General features: G+C 30.5%; 1 protein-coding gene across 1 annotated transcript in view; it reads left to right on the top strand.

The window, feature by feature from the left end:
* LOC139491066 (uncharacterized) overlaps positions 1-21391 on the top strand; it is a 36682-nt gene extending 15291 nt beyond the window's left edge. The window contains exons 9-18 of the mRNA XM_071278368.1: positions 9488-9565; positions 10859-10919; positions 12074-12164; positions 13808-13986; positions 16225-16389; positions 17553-17592; positions 18982-19079; positions 19623-19703; positions 20115-20249; positions 20793-21391. Of these exons, the coding sequence (XP_071134469.1) occupies positions 9488-9565; positions 10859-10919; positions 12074-12164; positions 13808-13986; positions 16225-16389; positions 17553-17592; positions 18982-19079; positions 19623-19703; positions 20115-20249; positions 20793-20963 (1099 nt within the window). The 3' untranslated portion in view covers positions 20964-21391. The remainder of the gene's footprint in view (positions 1-9487; positions 9566-10858; positions 10920-12073; positions 12165-13807; positions 13987-16224; positions 16390-17552; positions 17593-18981; positions 19080-19622; positions 19704-20114; positions 20250-20792) is intronic.
* Positions 21392-24836: the final 3445 nt, after the last annotated feature.

The raw sequence follows: 24836 nt of genomic DNA, 5'->3' as shown, positions 1-24836 counted from the left end.
AGAATAGTTTTTTTTCATAAATTAAAAGAATATCAGAAAAATCATACTAAAATTTTGTTCGCATTGTTTAAAATAATCAAAATTATTCTTCTTTTTATTAAAAATGATACTATTTTATTTAAAATCAGTTATTTTTACCATCTTGAGACAAGTCTTCTAATCAGAATTGAGATATAATGAGAATTAAAATACTTAAACTTTTATTTTTGTGGAATAAGAATGTAGTTATTGATTTATTTTGATACAAATTATTAACCGTCATATGATTTCAGTACTTTTTGTACATCAGGATTGGCTGTTCTTCATAAAATATGCTTACTTTTAGGAAAAAGATATAAAATTTTTGTACGCGTTTCCTAAAATGCAAATATTGTTTCATTTTACTGAAAATTATTGACCCCCATTGGATTTTTATACTTTTTATAGTTGAGAATAGTTTTTTTTCATAAAATTAAAATAATATTAGAAAAATCATACTAAAATTTTGTTCGCATTGATTAAAATAATCAAAATTATTCTTCTTTTTATAAAAAATGATACTATTTTATTTGAAATCAGTTATTTTTACCATTTTGAGACAAGTCTTCTAATCAAAATCGAGATATAATGAGAATTAAAATACTTAAACTTTAATTTTTGTGGAATAAAAATGTAGTTATTGATTTATTTTTATACAGATTATTAACCGTCATATGATTTCAGTACTTTTTGTACATCAGGATTGGCTGTTCTTCATAAAATATGCTTACTTTTAGGAAAAAGATATAACATTTTTGTACGCGTTGCCTAAAATGCAAATATTTCTTCATTTTACTGAAAATTATTGACCGCCATTGGATTTTTGTACTTTTTATGTTTAAGAATAGTTTTTTTTCATAAATTAAAAGAATATCAGAAAAATCATACTAAAATTTTGTTCGCATTGTTTAAAATAATCAAAATTATTCTTCTTTTTATTAAAAATGATACTATTTTATTTAAAATCAGTTATTTTTACCATCTTGAGACAAGTCTTCTAATCAGAATTGAGATATAATGAGAATTAAAATACTTAAACTTTTATTTTTGTGGAATAAGAATGTAGTTATTGATTTATTTTGATACAAATTATTAACCGTCATATGATTTCAGTACTTTTTGTACATCAGGATTGGCTGTTCTTCATAAAATATGCTTACTTTTAGGAAAAAGATATAAAATTTTTGTACGCGTTTCCTAAAATGCAAATATTGTTTCATTTTACTGAAAATTATTGACCCCCATTGGATTTTTATACTTTTTATAGTTGAGAATAGTTTTTTTTCATAAAATTAAAATAATATTAGAAAAATCATACTAAAATTTTGTTCGCATTGATTAAAATAATCAAAATTATTCTTCTTTTTATAAAAAATGATACTATTTTATTTGAAATCAGTTATTTTTACCATTTTGAGACAAGTCTTCTAATCAAAATCGAGATATAATGAGAATTAAAATACTTAAACTTTAATTTTTGTGGAATAAAAATGTAGTTATTGATTTATTTTTATACAGATTATTAACCGTCATATGATTTCAGTACTTTTTGTACATCAGGATTGGCTGTTCTTCATAAAATATGCTTACTTTTAGGAAAAAGATATAACATTTTTGTACGCGTTGCCTAAAATGCAAATATTTCTTCATTTTACTGAAAATTATTGACCGCCATTGGATTTTTGTACTTATTATAGTTGAGAATAGTTTTTTTTCATAAATTTAAAATTATATCAGAAAAATCATACTAAAATTTTGTTTGCATTGTTTAAAATAATCAAAATTATTCTTCTTTTTATCAAATATGATACTATTTTATTTGAAATCAGTTATTTTTACCATCTTGAGACAAGTCTTCTAATCAGAATTGAGATATAATGAGTATTAAAATACTTAAACTTTTGTTTTTGTGGAATAAGAATGTAGTTATAGATTTATTTTGATACAAACAATCACCGTCACATGATTTCAGTACTTTTTGTACATCATGATTGGCTGTTCTTCATAAAACATGCTTACTCCATGGAAAAAGATATTAAAGTTTTGTACGCGTTGCCTAAAATGCAAATATTTCTTCATTTTACTGAAAATTATTGACCGCCATTGGAATTTTGTACTTTTTATTGTTTAGAATAGTTTTTTTTTTATAAAATTGAAAGAATATCAGAAAAATTATACTAAAATTTTGTTCGCATTGTTTAAAATAATCAAAATTATTCTCCTTTTTATCAAAAATGATACTATTTTATTTGAAATCAGTTATTTTTACCATTTTGAGACAAGTCTCCTAATCAGAATTCAGATCAAATGAGAATTAAAATACTTAAACTTTTATTTTTGTGGAATAAGAATGTAGTTATTGATTTATTTTGATGCATATTATTAACTGTCATATGATTTCAGTACTTTTTGTACATAATGATTGGCTGTTCTTCATAACATAATCTTACTTTAAGGAAAAAGATATTAAATTTTTGTACGCGTTTCCTAAAATGCAAATATTGTTTTATTTTACTGAAAATTATTGACCGTCATTGTATTTTTTTTCTTTTTATAGTTGAGAATAGTTTTTTTTCATAAAATTAAAATAATATTAGAAAAATCATACTAAAATTTTGTTCGCATTGATTAAAATAATAAAAATTATTCTTCTTTTTATCAAAAATGATACTATTTTTTTTTAAATCAGTTATTTTTACCATCTTGAGACAAGTCTTCTAGTTAGAATTGAGATATAATGAGAATTAAAATACTTAAACTTTTATTTTTGTGGAATAAGAATGCAGTTATTGATTTATTTTCATACAAATTATTAACCGTCATATGATTTTAGTACTTTTTGTACATCAGGATTGGCTGTTCTTCATAAAACATGCTTACTTTAATGAAAAAGATATTAAATTTTTGTATGCGTTACCTAAAATGTAAATATTTCTTCATTTTACTGAAAATTATTGACCGCCATTGGATTTTGTACTTTTTATAGTTTGAAATAGTTTTTTTGTTCATAAAATTAAGGGAATGTCAGAGAAATCATACTAAAATTTTATTCGCATTGTTTAAAATAACCAAAATTATTCTTCTTTTTATTAAAGATGATACTATTTTATTTGAAATCAGTTATTTTACCATCTTGAGACAAGTCTTCTAATTAGAATTGAGATGTAATGAGACTTAAAATACTTAAAATAAATGATTGCATTACTTTTTGGCCATCAGGATTGGTTGTTCTTCATAAATTATGTTTACTTTAAGGAAAGAGATATTATTTTTTTGTACGTGTTGGCAAAAATGCAAATATTTCTTCTCATATTGGAAAATATTGTAATTTCAATTGCAATCAGTTGTTATAAATGATTTTCATATGTTTTTTGTAGAAAATGTGAATTATTCAAGAATAAATCTGCTTATTTCTTTCTTTTTAAGGAATATATTTATGTTTACCAACATTGGATTTTTGTACCTTTTATTGTTTAGGAGGAGTTATCTTTTTTATTAACAAAAGACTATCAGAAAAATATAATGTTATGTTGTTTGCATTGTTTAAAATTATTTCTATTTCTTGTTAAAAAATACAGCAGTTATTTTTGTAATTTGTTATTTTAAATGCTTCAATTGTGACGAGAATATAGAAAGTCCGTGATTATGATAAGTGTTTTTTAAGAATTTTATGATGAGAAGGATACAAACATTTAAAATATTGAAAAAAAATAGACTACATTCTTCAATAACTGATTCTTTCATTTTGTTTTTCCCGAGAATGTTTGGAAAATAATGAAATAAAAATCGCGATGTAGACACCGTTATAAAACTGGGTCCGTAGAAATACTTCTTAGTGCACTAAGGAGAAAGTTTTTGCACTAAGGACACTAAAACAATACGCTAGGACCACAAAGAACATGGATATAAGAAGATATAAGTATATAACTCCTAATTTTAAAGTTTGGTATTAATAGCTTTTGTAGTTTTGAAGTTAAATGACTTTTCAATGATCTTTTATCAGCGCGTGCCATTCGACACGTGACCAACGGCTTATTGCAAGTTCCCAATCATCATGTCCAATCAACCTTATCGAATAAACAATTATCTTTTGATCGTTACTAATTGATTAGTTAATGGTAGTTTTTGAATAAACCTAACGGTGTCTCTGGCGTGGTATAATTTCAAATGATGAAAGAAAAATTAAAAATTGAATTTTGTGTTTACTTTGCCTTTGTTTTATTTTGTTTTAAAGGAAATTGTTAAATAAACCTCTTTTGTTTTTTTTTAAAGAAGCCAATTTTGAGATACAAATTGAGAAAAAAAAATGATCCGATCGAAACGATACCACGATAAGAAACAGTCTAATCTAGGTTCAAGTAACGTACCGGACCAGGTTTGGGCAGCCTTGGCAATGGTCAATAAGCATGAATTTGTAGCAGAAGTTGTTTATACACGTGGAAATAACATGCCGCCGTCTATAATATGCTACAGTCAAATGCAAATGGAAGACATGAAACTGCATTGCGAAAACGATCCCGATTCCATACTTGGCATTGATAGAACATTTAACCTAGGTCCTACATATGTAACAAACTTTGTGTACAAAAACAAGAAGGTTGTAAAAAAATCATCACGTGATCATCCTATATTTGTTGGTCCGGTATTTTTTCACTGGGACGCCTCATATTATATTTACCACTCATTTCTGTCACATGTGAAAGCACGTCTCGACGCCGATGTAAAATATATTGACATACGTATAGGCTCAGACGACGAGGGTGGTATCACTAAAGCCATTGATAAAGTTTTCAACACTTCAGAAAGACTCTTGTGTACAAAACACATGAAAGACAATGTTACCGACCATATGAAAAATAAATTGCCCTTAACAAAAGAAGAACGATCACATATTATGTCGGACTTGTTTGGTGATGATGGTATCGTGACATCAAATGACACTATTGATTTTAATTTGAAATCCGAAAACCTGTGCAATAAATACCCCATCATCACAGATTATTACACAAAGAGACTGAAAAACAGACTCTTTCACCACGTAAATAGACCGCTAAAAAACTCTTCAAATCCAGACCGATTGTGGACAAACTTATAGCTATAAAAAAAGAACTTATTAGCTCTGAGGTATATGAACTTGCACCCCCAGACAAAACAGAAATGGTCTGGGCAAAAGTAGACATTGTTGGTTCAAAAACATTGTACTTAAGCTCTTTCTATAACCCAAAAACATCTGATGAAACTAGTCTCAAAAATTTTGACTTCATGATAAGAAAAGCCACACAAATAAAAAATTCTACAGTTATCATAGGGGGAGACTTTAATCTCCCAGGTTGGGATTGGAACAACAAATCATTAAAACCGAACACTTCTTACCCACACCTTCATTACTTCTTTGGCAACTCACTTGACGACACATGTCTCACACAAATTGTTGATGTCCCTACACGTAAAGACAATATTCTTGATCTGATAATTACAAACTTACCAAACCAAGTACAGCGTGTTGAAGTTATCCCCGGCCTATCTGATCATGATATTGTGTTTGCAGAATTTGCAATAGCTCCATCAAAACTTAAACAAAAGCCAAGAATAATTCCATTATACAAAAAAGCAAACTGGGGCACAATTAAACAAGAAATTAACACCTTATATAAACATCTCTCTGAAAATCAGCAACATCTTTGTGTAAATGAAATGTGGAACTGTTTTAAAACAACAATAACAAAAGCAGTGAAAGATCACATCCCACATAAAACAGCAAAAACAAAGGACGGTCACCCATGGGTCACAATGGAAACAAAACGGCTCATTAGAAAAAGAGATAGACTCTATAAAAAATCAAAAAAATCTGGTAATACATCAATTGCTAAAAAATACAAAGAGGTTAAACACCAGGTGCAAAAAAGTATACGAAAATCATACTGGGAATACATTGAAAGCATCATATTACCACCACAAGATGAAACAAATTATGGCACTATGAAAAAATTTTGGACCTACATTAAACATAAAAAAACTGATTATAGTGGAATTACTGAAATCAAACAAGATGGCAAACTCCTAACTGAAAACTGAAAACTACAAAAAGCTGGGGCACTTAATGCACAATTCCAGTCTGTATTCACACCAGCATCTAATATTTCTCATACAGAATTTGTCAAACAGTGTAATATGCCACAGAATACTCCTTTTCCACCCATATCAAAATTAATAATTAAAACAGAAGGTATACAAAAACTCTTACATAACTTAAATCCGAACAAAGCAGCAGGACCCGATGAAATTAAACCAAGATTTTTAAAAGAACTTTCACATGAAATTGCACCCATACTTACTATTATCTTTGAGAAGTCAATTAAAACAGGCGTTGTTCCAGATGACTGGAAAACTGCCCATGTCTCTCCTGTATACAAAAAAGGCCAAAAATATAACCCTGAAAACTACCGTCCTATATCACTTACATGTATTTGTTGCAAACTTTTAGAACATATTGTAGTTAAACACATCATGAACCATGCAGATAATCACAACATTTTATATCCCCTTCAGCATGGATTTCGCAGAGGTCGATCCTGCGAAACACAACTACTAGAATTTATAGACGATGTCTCACTAAACATGGAAAACGGTAAACAAACAGATATTTAGGTCATGGATTTTTCTAAAGCATTCGATAAGGTTTCACATTCTTTTTTAACTAATAAGCTTCATCATTACGGATTACAAGGGGAATTAAATTACTGGATACAAAATTTTCTTAGCAATCGCAAACAGGCAGTAGTTCTTGAGGGGGAAAAATCTGAGTATGTTGCAGTTGAGTCAGGGGTTCCACAGGGGTCAGTTCTTGGACCAAGTCTCTTCTTGTACTATATAAATGACATTCCAACTGGTCTAACATCTACAGTACGTTTATTTGCAGACGACACAATAGTTTATTTGGCAATAAAATCAAACTCCGATGCATTAACATTACAAAAAGATCTAGACAAACTGGCATCGTGGGAAACTACTTGGAAAATGGCATTCCACCCAGATAAGTGTAATGTAATTTCAGTCACCAGAAATAAAAAACCAATCACATTTAACTACACATTACACAATCATTCATTAGAACATGTAACAACAGCAAAATATCTGGGGGTCACCATCAGTTCCAACCTTAAATGGGATGTGCATATTAACAACATATGCAAGAAAGCTAATAGCACACTAGGCTTTCTTAGGAGGAACCTGAACATAAGTTCAACATCCATTAAAGAGCAAGCATATAAGTCCCTAGTAAGACCATCACTAGAGTATGCTTGCTCTGTTTGGGATCCATACTTACAACAAGACATAGATAGCATTGAAAAAGTTCAAAGGAGGGCTGCACGTTTTGTTACCAACAAATACAGAAACACCTCAAGCGTTGGTAACATGTTACAACATCTTGAATGGCGCAGTCTCTCTGACAGAAGAAAAGACTCCAGATTGGTAATGCTTTACAAAATTGAACACGAAAAGGTTGCAATTCCTAAAAATAATAAATTAATTCCTCAAAAAAGACAAACAAGACATTCTAATTCAAACAGCTTCCAAATTCCATCCTGCAAAACACAGTACAGAAAAGAATCATATTTTCCAAGAACTATTACCGACTGGAACAAACTACCAGATAACATTGTAAATTGCACTTCAGTAGACTCTTTCAAATCTTCAATCTCAAAGCATCAATATTAATTACAACATCTTACTTTATTATACAAAACATTTTATATTTTTAATTTTTCATATTTTTTTAAAAACTTGTACATTTTTTTCAATCTATGTCTTGTTGTAAGTTTCCTCCTGTGACATAATCTTCAATTTGTTGAAGGCGGTCACTATATGGTAGAAGAAGTAGAACAACAATTGTGAAAGCATGAACCACAGATTTAAAATTGCAACAGACTGGAAGCCGCAGATTCTGCCAGAATTACTGACCAAGATATTCGACATAACAAAACTTCATTTTATTGACATAAGGCGATCGATATATGGTCAAGGAAACTACGAACTATCCGAATTGTTTCAAAAATTCTACACTTCTCCTTATATATGGGGCACAAAAACTCCCGAAGAAAAAGATAAACTGTACAAAAAGGTACTAGCGCACAAGACCTTAACAGACAAAATGATTTTCTCATCAAATGGGAAACTCGTCATTCCCAATGTGAAGCGTCTAGCTCGTAAGCCAGGTCAACGACATAGACCAAAAAGTGCAGCTGCAAGAACAATGCCGCGGTTTGCCAAATGATTGTACTTGACTGTTACATAGTGTATCTATATATGTAAATATGTATATCAATATAAATTAATTTAAAAACTATGTTATAAACTGTTATATTTTTTAAATGTCATGAAGTGTTATGTTTTAAAAATGTCATAAACTGTTATATTTTAAAAATGTCATAAACTGTTATATTTTAAAAATGTAATAAACTGTTATATTTTGAATTATTTGTTTTCTTATGTGTTTGTTAACAAAAATATACATGTTTTAACTTTTTTTAAATATCCGTATATATAAATTTACTAGATATCAACAAAAAATCAACTTTAAAAACAAGCAAAAAAAATTAAAATCAAAAATCAAATAATAAAAGTAGAAAATACGCTATTACATAGAAGTGAAAAATAAAACAGACAGAAATACAAAATAAACACGACAGTAACAACAAACACAGAACACCAAATACCGTATACATGTTTAATCAGTTTATAAGTGGATTATAAACGGGTCAAGGTTGAGTGAACATGAATTTCTATCGATTACACAGGTGACAATCAACTGATTGAGGCGCGTGTCGATAAAACATTAAATAACTTTCTAATTACAAAAGTTATGATTATGAAATTTGAAATTATGAAGTTTTTCAAAGTATATTTCTATATGCCATGTCCTTTGTGGCCGTTGTATCATTCCATCAGGTCCTTAGTGCACATTTTTGTTCTTAGTGCACTAAGGAGGTCCTTTGCGGTATTTCTACGCACCGTATAAAACTCGCCGGTTTTGAAAATATATAACCTAAATAAAACGAAAAAGACCATTCTTTAATGATGATATTTTAATTTAGGTTATATCTGTACATTTGTTTCCATTTCAATTCATAAAACTTTGCTAAATAATTAATAAACAAAATGTATCATTGAACGTTCGATTTTCAAGAGTCGCCATTTTAATTAGATTAAACGAAACTAAGATTCCGTAATTTGTATTAGTTTATCATGTGACGTATTAAAGTTCAATCCGTCATCAAGGTCGATCGGTACTATCCGTCCGATCAGTCCGATCAGTCAATTACTTTTACAATAAGTCTGACGGATTGCTGACGTGAGTTTGACGCGAACTTGACTGATCGGTGACTGATCGATGACCGCTGACTGATCGCTGAAATAGTAACGCCTAAGGTTGCAAGTACTGTAAGTAGAACCTTTGTTAACATTTCAGGTCTTTAGAATTTCTCAAGGAATGGCCGGTGGAGCTATTATCTGATAATCCGAAGATGGCAATTTTCAGTTATTTCAAGTAATATTTTAATATTCCGTATTCTGTTTTTACATTGAATTGATATTATGTTCTAGACAATTCATACTGTGGATTCATTTTTTTAGTGGGTATCAATTTTCGTTGATTGCTGAAAACTTGCATATTCGTGGATAATTGTTTACGTGGTTCACCTCTGTATACAAAGCCTATTGAAAATATGATATTCGTTGAAAATTTGAATTCGTGGTTCACCTGTTTCCACGAAATCCACGAAAATTGGTATCCAACAAATAATAATGAATCCACAGTAATTAGTTATTGATTCATAAAAAGACCATAGCAACTAATTAAGCAGATATCTTGATGATTTTGAAAATAACATCAAGTATTTAAAAGGTTCAATCAGAAACCTTACATAAAAACAAATGCCCGCAAACCTTATATAATAACAAAAACATCAAGAAAGATAAACATTTGTTTTATTGATATAACGTAGCAAAATTCAGTGCAAAAAACGAAACTAAATCCGGACTTAATCCATTTTCTCCGGTAAAAACTCTCAAGGAAATGTGAATAGACTAATATATATGATGATAATTAAACGTGCGTGTTAATGATGTTACGACTTGAATATCATTTATATGGTCATTTTTATGTTTTCAAAGTTGGAATTATTCGAAATGCTAAGGAATTTCTTATCCCAGGCATAGATTACCTAAGCCGTATTTTGCACAAATTTGGGTCCGCAATGCACTTCTACATTGTACTTGTCTTGTCTTGACTTTCTTTTTATTTTGATCTGAGCTTCACTGATGAGTCTTATGTAGACGAAACGCGCGTCTGGCGTGGAAAATTGTAAGCCTGGTACCTATGATTACTATTTACGTTAACTTTTTAGGGAAACTTGCATTTATTTCTCATATTCTTAAGTTTTATTTATTTTAAGTGCGGGTCAAGGTATAATATATAGGCGAAAATAGTTTAACGATGTTCAAAGATTGTAAATCGATTACTTGTAGTCGCAGACAAAGCAAGATAACAATAAGAAGTAAACTCACCATAATACTGAACTCCGTGAAAAATTCAAAAAGGAAAGACCCTAATCACATGATAATTTCAAAAGCTAAAAACACATCAAACGAATAGATAACAACTGTCATATTTCTGACTTGGTACAGGCATTTTTCGTATGTAGACAATGTAGGATCAATGTGGTTTTAAAATTAGCTAATAAAACTTTGTATCTTCGCATATATGAAATTCGACATGTTAGATAGTTTAAATGAGTAGATTTTTTTTACACCATAATCTTAATTGACTAAATATTTTTAGACGTCAGACTGTGTTAGTGGCAGATAGTCAAAAGAACGATTGGATTTTCGTAGTCAAATCTGTAAGTTTTTAATTTTGAGCATGCAAACAAAATATTCTTTTATATCATAATCATACATATTGAATTCCTGTCGATATTTTTTATTTTGTTTCGTAAATGTTTCAAATGATTTCGATATAGGTAAACAATTGAATGTGAAATATAAAATCAATGAGAGCTGTCCGTTAATTTCAATGACAAGCGCTGCATTCTGTGATAAAATCAATTCTGAACAGAGTATGGTCTTGAAAAGCTCAAATCCATTTAGGTTTATAAATTAACTTGCCAACCAGGTCAACATAATGTGTTGTACATCTTCGCCCATTCTTGAAATATTTGTACAAACTCATATAACATAAATATAAATAGACATACTTTTCATTCAAAGCTCTTTGAACATGTCGTGTTCAAAATGTTGGATATCAATTTTAAACTGTTAAGTGCTATTGAAATATCTATACAGTTTGAGAATACAAAACAAAACTAAAAATGACGTATAACTAGATGTAGATTTTTAAGTGGAGAAGAAAGGACAAGGTACGATAAGCCCTATTTTCTCATTTTTTAAATTTTGTTTTGGAAAGCTACTTATCACGTTAGAATATTCCCTTTGGTTTGAAGTTTGTTTGGATGAACTTCAAAACCATTAAATTCAGAAAATGTGTGTGGTGAGGGGGTAAAAGGGTACCAAAACGCCAAAAGAAGGAAAAATTTCGATTTTTGGCCATTGTTTCTTAAAATTTAATAGCATGCGCCTACGTGGTTCGGAGACAATTATGGCGATTTAGACGGCAAAAACAGTTCTCATGACATTGGAACAAAAAATTCTTGGGTCACGTTGTCGAGGGCACTATAAAACTAAAAATTCGTTGTACAGAACACCTGCAGAGTGAATAATATATAACAATATTTGAATAATAACAGAAAGTTTACCCCTCTAACCCCACCCAGTTGCTTAAATTAGTGGTTTAGAAGTTCATTGAAACAAACTTTAAACCTCAGGGAATATTTAAACCAAAAAAGTAGCTTTCCAAAAAACAGAATTTGAAAATAGGGGGGCCAAAAACAGGCCTTATCGAACTTAATCTTTTGATCTTCGCAAACATTTTAGCACGTCATATTAGGTATATAAGAAACCATCAAGGGTTGTAATAAAATACCTTTATACAAATTAGGGAAGCTGTAGTATACTGAAGAAATTAGAACCAGTCGCTCCGAAAAAATCTCTAACTAAGGCCGCAAAACAACGCACATGGAGAGAAAATGGTAAATATATATAAATAGTAAACAACACGTTAAAACTAAGTTAGTTTCAGTAGATTGCTTTTGTAATAGTATTGATTATTCAAGTTGTCAAAGACAAAGACATATGCACAAAAACATTCAAAATAAAATGTCTGTCTATATTTTATGTCTATAATTTATCTACTCACTGTGTAGGCATTAAATAAAATTCAAACCCCACAATTAAGAATGACAATTTTATCCAGTCAAATTTTACGATACATTTATAACATAAAATCAGTATTGAAATCAATTGAAAAAATTGAAACTATCCTATGGCAGGTTGCCCTCAGAATGTCGTATTCCTAAAGCTATCCCAGCAATAAAATAATTGGAAGTATTTGTATCTGTATAAAGGCTTTATTTCCTTATTAAAAAGTTTGATTTCTACGAAGTTGACCCGAAATAAAATACTAATATTAGAATAGGGCGACAAAAGTTTATCAATGTTAAAATCTTATAAATCGATTGAAAAGAGTGAAATAAAGGTAACACACAAAAAGTGCGGGAATCATGAACTGCAACATGAGCGAGACCATATATGTCGACGGGATACGTATCTTATGCTTCAAACGTATATCAGCCGTCATGCAAATTCACACTCAGACAAAATTTATCCATCGGTTATAACACCTGCACATTTAGCCAATAAACCATAATGACCTTATGCAGAAGTCCAGGAAATTGATTCTCAAATTTTACTTTTGACTCATCAAACTATAAAGAAGTTAGACAATATTACTCGAAAAAAAAATTAAAATACATAGATCAAAAGAAAACAAATCCAGCAGGAATCCTAAAATCTTGGAAACAGATAGACATTCTAGTACAAAGCTACGACAAGGTTATTGTATCCTGCTATGCCTGCATCACATATCATTCGAATTCACACTCTTGCAATACAAGTCAAAACAAAGGATATGAAACAATTGTTGTACAATTACCATACCTTTAGATCTAAGATCACAATAAAGTCACGCGGGAATTAAGATTCAGACACATTATATCGGTAATACATTTCATGATGGCGATCGTATATATCTTGAAATGTGTTTTTTTTTATCGTTTCCATCGATAGAAAGAGAGACGGTTTCTTTTCCATTATTAACTAAAATTAAGAATGGAATTGAGAAATAAGTCAAAGAAACAACAACCCAACACAAGAGCAGACAAAGAGCCGAAGGTCCACCAATGGGTCTTCAATGCAGCAAGAACGTACATGGAGGCGTGATTCAGCTGGCCCCTTAACATTAAATGTACACTAGTTCAGTGATGGCCGTCATACTGAACACCGATATGTACACTAGAAACTAAAATTAAAAATCAGACAAGACTTACAAAGGCCAGAGGAACAGGCGCAAAAATGCGGCGGTGTTTAATATTATTTTTGAGATTTCAAACCCCTCCCCCTATACCTCTAGCAAATATAAAAAGAACAAACACACAACAATACGCACAGTAAAACTCAGTTCAAAAGAAGTCTGAGTCCGATGTCAGAGCGTATACAATCCATCTAAACCGCTTTCTAGTTTCGTATGAAATATATACTAATAATTTTCTTAATTTTCTTTATCCTCTCTGAGAACAGAAACAATGTGTGAGACACCACTATTTTTTATTTTTAGTTGTTGGTGCTATGGATCAGGATAAAAGCTTGTCACATAACGAGCAACTTGCATTAATGTGTCAAGAAGAGATTAAACGCTTAGAAGAGAAAAATGCTAATATCCATTATTATGCCTTACCAGAAATCAACGTAGCAACAAATGCTGCCTATTCCGAACTACGACAAGAACATGATAAAGTTAGTAATGTCAATTTGTTATAGTATACTTTACAGTTGAAGGTAGTCATGACTATATGACATTCAGAGAAAATAATGATGTTTATAATAAATCAGGGGAATTATTTCTATTGTTTCATGTGATATCCTACATACTATACTATATTATTGCTAACTTAGGTGTGGAAGTGTCAAATGGGATATAGAATACACTTACATTTTCTTGTCATAGTTGTAGACCCTTTGGTGTCCTTGGGCTATTTTTTGCTCTTTTGTCGGGTTGTTGTCTCTTTGACACATTGGTCAGGTTGTTTACACGTTGACCCATTCCCCATTTCTATGATTAATTTCAATTAAAAGAAAATATATAACTTTAGTGAAGAATAAAACGACGGTGTTATTCCATAAAACTCAATTAGAACTCTAAACCAAAGACACGCCTCATATTTTCATTTTAAGATGTAACTTTCTATATTTACAGGCGATGAGTAAGGTAAGAAACAAGCGATCCGCTAAACCTGCTTTATATTGCGTTTGATAGTGTATCTATTGCAATTGTTTGGCCATTCATGTGACCATTCCTACCAGTGTCATGTTTACCGACTTTTCTTGATACGATGTATTATACTTAAAATTTCAAAATAATTGTCATGTAACCCTACTTTGCTTGCCTGCTTTTAGACTCCTACGTTTTATTGAAAGATTTAGAACCTACCATCCTTTCCATACACTAACATATTGCAAAGGATTGATTGTTTAATTTGTTGAAATCTGTGTATCACTCATAACATCCATGAATTCAAATGATTATTCTATTGTTCTTTTTTATTTCCAAATTCATAAATATAGAGAACATACAAATCCTTTGTTAAAAGAAGAGGAATTCTTTTTGCCCTTTGTAAATACAACTCTTTCTCAAACCACGCCTGTTTTGGGGAGATATATAATGTTTATAGATAATTAATATTGCTAACATACTGGTTCCCGGTTATGATCGCTATGTTTCATCCCATAGAGACATAACTTAGGTGTGTTACCAGTAAATATACATATGCATATTGTTTATATTGAACCTGTTGTAATCATACAGTGAAGGTAGGAATACTTAGGTAATTTAGTGTTAGTTTAAACTCTTAGAAGTTCGTGCATGTAAACGTTGAAAATATGCCGCATAGAACTAATTTTGACTTTTAAAAAAATGTATTGCATATGAACTTTCCATTCTAGGATATGATTTTTTTTTTTCAAAACGTCATAGTAAAAGTGTTTTTTTTTTTTTAACAACATAATAATATTTATTCATCTAATCTTGCTTGTTACAAGTTTCACCAAGAGTCCAAGCTTCTCTTGATTTACCCTGTTACACTCCACTGATTATCCAGGGAAATAAACAGCTGATCAAACTTATTAAGTTATAAAAAATAATATAAAGTTGTATAGTTGTCTTATGCAGAGATTTATCAATGCTAAAAATTCTTTCTAATTGACAATAATATTGGACATCTTGATTTATATGCATCTATTCTTTTATTAAATTCATTTTCAAAAATGCTAAAGACATCAACAGTTTTTTAGTAAAAGTGTTACAGTTTCAGCCACAAAAGGAAAATTGCATTGTCAATATTTACAGGAATGCAACCTATAGACGAAGTGATATACATTTTGGAAATTTAACTGCATCAATTATATTAAATGGTTTTTATTCCTTTTTGTAAAACGTAAAACGAAATTGATTTTGAAAGAAAGATCTTTTGACAAAAATACTTTCATCTGTTTTCCGGATAAAACGTTATCGATTCAGAAATAAAACAATTAAAATGGATCTAAATTTTTATATATCTCTGCGTATTATTTTGAGTGTAATGTGGAAAATAGAATAAAATAATGTACATTTCCCCAGGCTTAGATTACAAAGCCGAATTGGTCACTTTTCAGAGTTTTCTGTCTCAATGGCCCTTAATTTCGTGTTTGCTTTGGACACCACACTGTTTGTTTCGAGGACCTGTAGCTTAGTCTTTAGTTTTCTATGTTTTGTCTTGTGTACTATTATTTGTCTGTTTGTCTTTCTCTTTGTTAGCCATGGCGTTGTCAGTTTATTTTCGATATATGAGTTTGACTGTCCCGCTAGTATCTTCGCCCCTCTTTTGTAGGACTCACTAGGACTGAATCTGGCGTATCAAACAGAGCAAGGTATCTTTGATGAGGTTTTGTGTATTTGACCATATGTTTCATAACCTTTTATGCAATGGTATATTTTAGATTGTAAACCAAAATACAATTACCAGAGCTTTACACGACTTAGAAAGTATGAATTTAGATGAAGAGAAAATGACCACTGTAACTGGATCAAAGAACGAGTTAATTCCTCCGCCAGTACAAAGGCGTAAAATGTCTCTTGTAGATCTCAGTAATCTGATGTTAAAGGTAAGTTCAATGTTGTAGCAGGAAAATTTAGCTTTTTTGTAGTGTAAGGGGATTTCCATTCCGAATTAGTGTAAGCTAAAATGCGACGTACCCCAACTAAATTTGGTTGAGAATGTGTTCATGTAATATTGACATCCAAAATATTGATGAAAATCGAAAGGGGATATGTGCAGAATTAATTTACAAAAATATTTTCAAAATTTACGTGTTTTGAGCTTATCATATATTTATCTTTAATACGTCTGGGAGAATGTATCTTGCTCAATTTTTCAAAACTTCAAATAGAAATCACTTAAAGCCCCCATATTATCAAACTAAGTTTCCAATCATGATTATATTTTATTATCATATCGTAATGCCGGTTTAAATATAGCTAAATCTAGAAAACGTGTGTACCCAAAATCTCATGTATGTCAACACAAATTTTTATTTAACTGTTATATAATATACAAATACAGAGATGTGATATATTTGTCAAAAGGGACTATTGTTAACCAAGGACAATGTTGTAGAAAATAATTGTAGGCATTCAAAAATACAATTAAAGATTCAATGTTAATTGTTGGTCTCTTAAGAAATCAAAAGTTTGACGCTTAGATTAAAACAATCATGAGGTTAGTAAATGCTTTTGTAAAACATACTTGAAAAACTTTACATACACAGAGTATGATATGTTAATGTAATAATTATCAATAAGTAAAAATAGAAATTATTTCCATGTATAAAACTTTCACACGCCAGAGCATATGTAAACGGCATTTACATAGACCATAATCATTACATATGTGATAAATAGGAATATAATAGACATAGATATTTCTGTAATTGATGATGTATATTACTTTGTCTGTTGGTATTGTATAACACTAAGTGTTACGACGTCCTATAGTTGCATACTTCTACGCCATTTTGTCTCCAGTAGAGAGGTTTCTCGTTGATAATCATACCACATTCTTTTGTTTCCATATAAACAGTAATATTGAACTTGTTTCCTCTTCCAACGAAGATGAATGTATTAGCTAGAATATAATGAATAATAAAAAAAATAATTAAAGCAACCATATCAAGAGAATAATTTTGTTACAACTTCAAATAATATTTAATATCATAGCGTCATTCTGCTCAAATCAAATCATATCATATAATGATTTTATTTATTGTAGACCCCTTTTCTTAAAGCTCCGGGCCATTCTGCTTCAACAGGTAAGATACATATTGAATTTCACTTAGTGTTGGTCATGATACCGACGTCACACTTATTCAGATGGAAGTGAGCTTTAAAAGAAAAACATCCTTTCAAACATTAAGAAACTCTTTAAAGATACCAGTTTTATAATATTGACGTGCATTTCATATAAGAAGACTTAACGGTAGCACTGCAAAAAAAAACCCGATTCAATACCAAACCACAAACGAACTTAACGTGTGTTGAAAACCAACTGTTTCAATTTGTATACCTAGTATCAGTGTGGGACAAAAAGTTTAAAATAGTAGGTATATAATTATCCTCATCAGACAGGTATAGACCTAAAGATAATTGTTTTATTCATAATTTATGTAAAATAGTTTATACAAATTGAAAATTTAGAAGAGTATAAGAATATATGGTTTGAATGTCAATGAGACAACTCTCCATCCAAGTCACAATTTGTAAAAGTAAACCATTATAGGTCAAGGTAGGGCCTTCAACTCGGAGCATTGGCTTACACTGAACAGCATGTTATAAAGTGCCGCAAAAATGGCAATTGTAAAACCATTTAAAACAGGTAAACTAATGGTTGAATCTATATTAAAAATAAACGAGAAACACTTATGAACCACTTTAACAAACGACAACCACTGAACACCAGGTTCATGACTTTGGACAGATGCAAAGATCTTAACATCTGAAAACCAAAACGACCAATAGGATCCTACAAGGTAGTCGATTTATGGAAAGTCAAGTCTTTCTGAGGGAGTAAGAACAATAGTTTCCAAATAATTTCTCAGTTTTGTTAACGAAAAATTTAAGAAACTGTTGTTATTCATCATTGCAGTACCGAAGCGCTGACTACTGACCTCATGATACCTTTGAGACTAGCAGTCCACCAAAAGTGTCATAAATCGAGTGCTATTACACAAATTATTTCGGAGGTTCATGATTCTGAAATGTAGAAGCAATCAAATTTTTTTTTGAGAAAACCTCAACGTAAAACAGTCAAAATAATAAGTTATAGATGCTTGAGCTTTATGTTTTTAAGAACTTGCAAGGACGCAATATTTCTAAAAAAAAAAAAAAGAGCTGTAATTGGAGCTTTTATTCAACAATTTACAGTTGACTGTGGCGTCAATATTTAATGTTATTTAGCTGAATTAACTCAATTTTGCAATTCTTAATAATGTTTATATTAAATAGGTTATGTTTAATATATTTATATATTTATCCATAAGATTGACAAAGTATGTTGCTATCGTTTTAATTGATGATTGCTAAGTCTTTACGGTAAATATACTTTTTATGAACAAAGAGGATAAAATACACATATGCAATGTGACATTTTTTTAAAAATCTAAATGAATCAAATAAAGATGAAAATATATATTACATTTCAGAACGTAAGAATGATTCCACTGTTTATCCAGTAACGACTACAGAAGACGACGAGGAAGAAGAGGAAGAGGAAAGACCATCTACGGCTTCGACAAGAAAGGTGTGTAACAACCTAATTTAATGCTATAGGTTCCTTATCTCTCACAGATCGTTTGTAAGCTATAACACTATAAGAATGATCTTGACATTAAAATCTGCACGATGGGAAAAACTCAATTGTATCATGTCAACGGAAGAACATGAACGCCAAATGATTTGGCACATCATATTTTACTACTGAAAAATCAAATGTCGACGTTAGGAGCTCGAAAACGTAATCCATTTATCATAGGTAATAGTGTTCATGTGCCAATCAGAATCATTTCCTATTAAAAGATTTAGATATGGCGCAGATATTCCTAACCTATAGCATTCTTATAATATTTCTAGGTTACACTATATATATTGTCTGTATTCCAAAATACAACATGCTTAAGGAAATACTTGTGTTTATAATAATTTGATCCCGCCGGGGAATGGATTCAAGACCTTTGGAATAGCCATAGATGCTTTTCACATATTTATAATCATATAAGCTTCTAAATATTCAAGAAAGCGACAAATATGAAAACAAGAAAAATGATAAAATACCTTGCATTTGTAGGATTTGCAAGATGACGACAAAGAAGCAGAGAAAGCACCAATATTTGTTAATGTGTATACTTTAACAAAAGGAGATGTTTTTGTAAGTAAAGTAAATTTTATATTGCAATGAAGCTGATTTAAGAAGAATAAATAGTGAAGGATAATTTCATTTTCTTATTTTCTTATGTCCGCTTTTATGAATAATGTGTTATTTGTTGTGCTGAGACGTTTATTTGTTGCATTTCTGCTTCTGAATTTTCAACTTCTGATAATCTGACAATGAATGAAATTAAAATTTATTCATCCAATATCTCCATACATTTATTATGTCATGGGTATTCGAGAATTTTTAAGGAATTAAAACAGAGGTGAAAGATACCAAAGAGACATTTAAACTTATAAAACACGTCACTAGGGAAATATTAAAAAGTATTGACCGAACCATGGAGAAAAGAAAATTATTCGTAAAAGCGAGGTTAACTATAAACGCGTATATCTCATATTATTTCAGGGTTTACAAGACGTTGTTTTTGATAACCAAACATCTTTAAGTCTTGTTAGTAATGGTGTAGAAGTTATAATGATTCATAAAAAGTTCTTTACAGATCAGCTTAACGTCTCACAATTTGTGAGATTACGTGAAAAGGTATGTGTATATTATAAATATACGTTAATAATAATGTCAGCATCTCCTTTTTCTCAGACCATTCCTTTATACTTAATGGCAAATAAAAAACACAAATCATATCGAATAAAACATTCCAGGCAATACAAACAATTAAAATAGTTAATTACTCCTTGTAGAAATACTTTTAAAAGTTACAATATTAATAAAGACAGAAGATACTTCTTGGGGGGAGGGGGTAACCTCTACGGTCAATATATAATACATGTATTGACGGTTGGGATCATTTATGTTGAGAAATAAACGTTTTTTTCATCTAATTGTTGATTCGCTTGAAAAATAAATTTGAGTTGCATATATGCTGTCTGTTCGTTTTTGTCAAAATGTTCCAGAAATATTTTTTAAAAGATGTCTTTCATCTTGGTAAATTGCGTCAGTAAATAGAATGTAGCTTATTTTCAATAAGTGAGTATATTTTTTCTCTCGTTGGAATTCACTAGACATGTCGCTTAACGTAGACTATTGAAACACACATATAATTGAAGTATATCCTTTTTTTTGTAGGTTTATCCTTACCCTTCGGAAGATAAGTTAAAACAGGATCTGTCTGACCGTGTATCATGGGACTATCAGAAGAAAACAGCTTTTCTTAATGCATTAAGAAATGCTGCAATTAGAAAACAAAATATTCACGATGCTAGGTCACACCTGACAATACCCCCGGTTGTGGTTTGAGAACCATCGCACGTCACTTGCTAATTTACCGCCATGTTTGTTTTCCTGAATACTCAGTGTTATCACATAAGTGCTATAATGTTGTTAATATAATAAAAACTGTTACAAGATTGATGTTTTATGTACCATATTTTTTTAAAACACATATATATTTTCGAATTACCCTACATTCATGGAATGTAAATACACGGTTGAATACAGAAAACAGCCAGAATTGGTACATGTTATGTAAGATTCAGCATTAAATATCCGAGAGAATAAATTTAACTTTTATAATATAGAAGCGGTAACATGTGCGATGGGAATGGCTATGCCAGACAACCTGCACATGCACAGTACTTTAATTTAGTATATCTTAACTTGGTTTTAAATTACAGATCTAATTTTTCAGATTGAGGCAAACATACAATAAATGAAACAAACGTTGACTTGAGTTTGGCATTTTAATTTTAATCAAGGTATAAATGATGAGGTTTTTTTTTCAACCACTTGGTCGATGCCGGTGCTGGTGGAGCCCCCCCCCCCCTTCACCCCCCCCCCCCCCCCCGCAGCAGGAATGTCACCAGCCCAGTAGTCAGCACTTCTGTGTTGACATGAATTAGCATTGGTCATTATTATGAATTAATTACTGTTGACAAAACATTGATTTTTTTAAATACTAAGACTTCCTACCTCAGGAATAGAATACTTTAGCTGTATTTAGAAAACGTTTTGGAATTTATGGTCCTCAATACTCCCCAACTTCGTACTTTATTTGGCCTATTTAACTTTTTAGGTTCGAGAGTCACTAATGAGTCTTTTGTAAACGAAACGCACGTCTGTCGCAAATACAAAATTTCAATCCAGGTATCTATGATGAGTTTATTTAAACCTTATGAAGTGTCAAGGCTTAAATCTTAAAATCTATTATACTTGTCCTGATTGTGGTTAACGGCGGATGTTATTATGGTCAGAACAATTCAACAGTCGATAATATTCATGATATCTTTTTATCTTAATCACATTTAAATTATAACTCCTTACACTGATTTTTAAATTAAAGTTCAATGATTGCAATCTATCCAGTGTAAAAAAAGCCCGAGGAAATGGTACGGTAAAATATTTACTATACTATAACTTGATTATAATAATTTACATGCATTACACTTCCGGAGAACCTGAGATAAACACTAGGCTTTTGATATGATTCGTTTTGGTCATTTTTTTGTTTTGTTAAATATATATATATATATTTAGACTAACTAACATCCCTTAAAAATTTGACCTGGTTTAATGTTCTGTTTCGGTCCCTCTTGATCATAGAGCTCCTCAAGTATTTATGAATCCTGATGTACAATTTTTTTTACTTTAGTGTCCCTGACGAAGGTATAACTAGCAAAACGATTGAATGCATCAAGTGTATGTGTTTTTCTCGAAAGTTTGTAATTCAATATTCATACGGTTAAGATTATAAGAAACTGGTAGGTTTGATATGTTTATTTGCGGCATAAAGATAATTTGGATAATTATGCCCCATTTATGGGCATTATGTTTTCTGATTTGTGAGTCCATTTGTCTGTCTGGCCGTATGTTCGTTCGTCCGTTCGTCTCTTCGTCCCGCTTCAGGTTAAAGTTTTGGTTAGTTTAAACATATTTTATTGTTCAAAACAAATGGATTAGACACAAGTTGTTCAACTTAGTTCCGTCTTCTCCATTGTTGATTATACTATTTAATTTAAAGTTTTGGTTAAAGATTTTGTCCGAGGTAGTTTTTGATGAAGTAAAACTTAGTATACATGTTCCTTATGATATGATCTTTTTAATTGTAATGCCAAATTAGAGTTTTTACCCTCATTTTCACGGTCTACTGAACAAGGAAAATGATAATGCGGATGGGGCATCCGTTTACTTGGGACACAATCTTGTTTAAGACATGTTTTTGTTATAATAAACTGACACTTTTGAGAATATCTGAGAAATAATTACCTTAATTAAATCCATGGTATATTCAAAGTTTGATTTTGAAATAACCCATGCAGAAATCTTTCATTAATTCTATGAAACATGTATTTAAATATGAGGAATTACACAATGCTCTTTTTTTAAAATCATGAAATGATCATTTTCAAAATAGTTTGAAGTTTCTTTGTTTTGTATAGTCTGTGTCATAACTCAATTAAGCCTTGTAAACTGTCAGAATAGGAACTCACTATGAGATGTAATGTCAACACTGTCGCTTTTCAGTTATTCGTTTATATGCTAATGAAGAAAGCATCTCTCTTTTCTTCTGTTGGTAAATACATAAATGAATCTTTACCTCAATTCTAAGCAATCTTATTGCAATGTTGTTTATACTATTTAATTAAATGTCGTGAAGTTCATATGTATATCAAGACGGCTGATGTCCAAATTTAATTCTTTGACGTTCAAATTGACTGCTAAAATTACTTTCTGTCCGTAAACTTATTTTAACAAATAGTCAATATTAACGGATATACTTTTACTTTGTCCCAAATTCTATAAATCATCTAAACATTTCAAATGGAATGAAATACTGAGTCATTAAGCCATGGAAGAAATGATAAAAGAAGATAACAATTTTAAGGATATACCAAATAATGAAAAAATACCAATACCAAAGGAACATGTAAAACCTACTGTTCTGATACCGGCTACCAGGCAGGTTGAGGTAAAACTTGTGAAAAAGGAAGAACCGAGAGAAGAATGGGAAGGAAAAATCAACTTCATTCTGTCCTGTGTTGGACTTTGTATCGGTCTTGGAAATGTTGTACGATTTCCATATCTTTGCTACAAAAACGGCGGCGGTGAGTTACCTATACGATTTTATATGTTTACAATAACAAAATAGAACAACATTTCGTATTATATATTCAATTTCAGATTGTTTGAAAATAATGTTATTACAAGCATCACACTTGGGATTAATTGTTGTATAACATTAATTCTTTGCTATGAAAAAAGTTTTTTCTTTTCTTTTTCATTGTGCCTGATTTTGATGATTTTGTTTAAATACTGTAACAGTCTGTTTTGACAAAAGATTTGTTTTAACATATGCCATGTGAGTGTAGTTTATAGCTTGATATACGGTATGCCATTTACTCATTAATGAAGGACGTAGTGTGACCTAACGTTGCTTACATTTACGTCATATGGTCTTTAGTGGAGAGTTGTCTAATTGGCAATAAAACTAGACCATTTTTAACCAAATTCATCGGTATTGGTTTTCTACATATTGACCATTAGGGAAGGATCGGATAGTGTCACAAAATGAAGCTTTTTGTTGAATGACACAATGAACGAGTTAAGAAGATTTTACCATTTTGACGAGCAGTTGAGACTAATTAATCTTAGTTCAGAAGGTTAGTTATAATTGAAAATGTTTATAACTAATGTCTATTTTTTGTTATCAAAAGATTTTAGTAAAACATCTAATAAGCAAAAAGCGAGTTTACCAGTAGAGAACGTGATAAGATTTGAATCAAACTTTTGAACGTTGGTTCAAACATTATGATGTCGATGATAAGCCAGGGTGAAAGCTATCAATTCAACAATTAAGAAGAGAAATACGGCCATAAAGATTCCAAATACACATATCGGTACTGAAACTATCCTTGTTGTATTCTATAAGTATGCTATTGCATTTGATGTCGTTTAATTATATGTTTCAACTCAAAAGTAAACGAGATAAAGCATATATGCAGTATGTTTGAATGGAGCTCCATTTTTTCCTTTATGTCTAGCTTTTTCTAATGCAGATCTCGCTTTTGGCCATTTCACTATTCAAGTAAAGGTATAAATAGTATGAAATATTCGTATACAAATACCGTTTTAATGAATACTGGTTCTCATGCGAGTAAACTGTTACATTAAATA

This window comes from Mytilus edulis, chromosome 1 (assembly GCF_963676685.1).
Source record: "Mytilus edulis chromosome 1, xbMytEdul2.2, whole genome shotgun sequence".
Classification (NCBI taxonomy): Eukaryota; Metazoa; Mollusca; class Bivalvia; order Mytilida; family Mytilidae; genus Mytilus; species Mytilus edulis.
The sequence above is the reverse complement of the archived record's forward strand: the minus strand, read 5'-3'. Positions and strand labels throughout refer to the sequence as shown.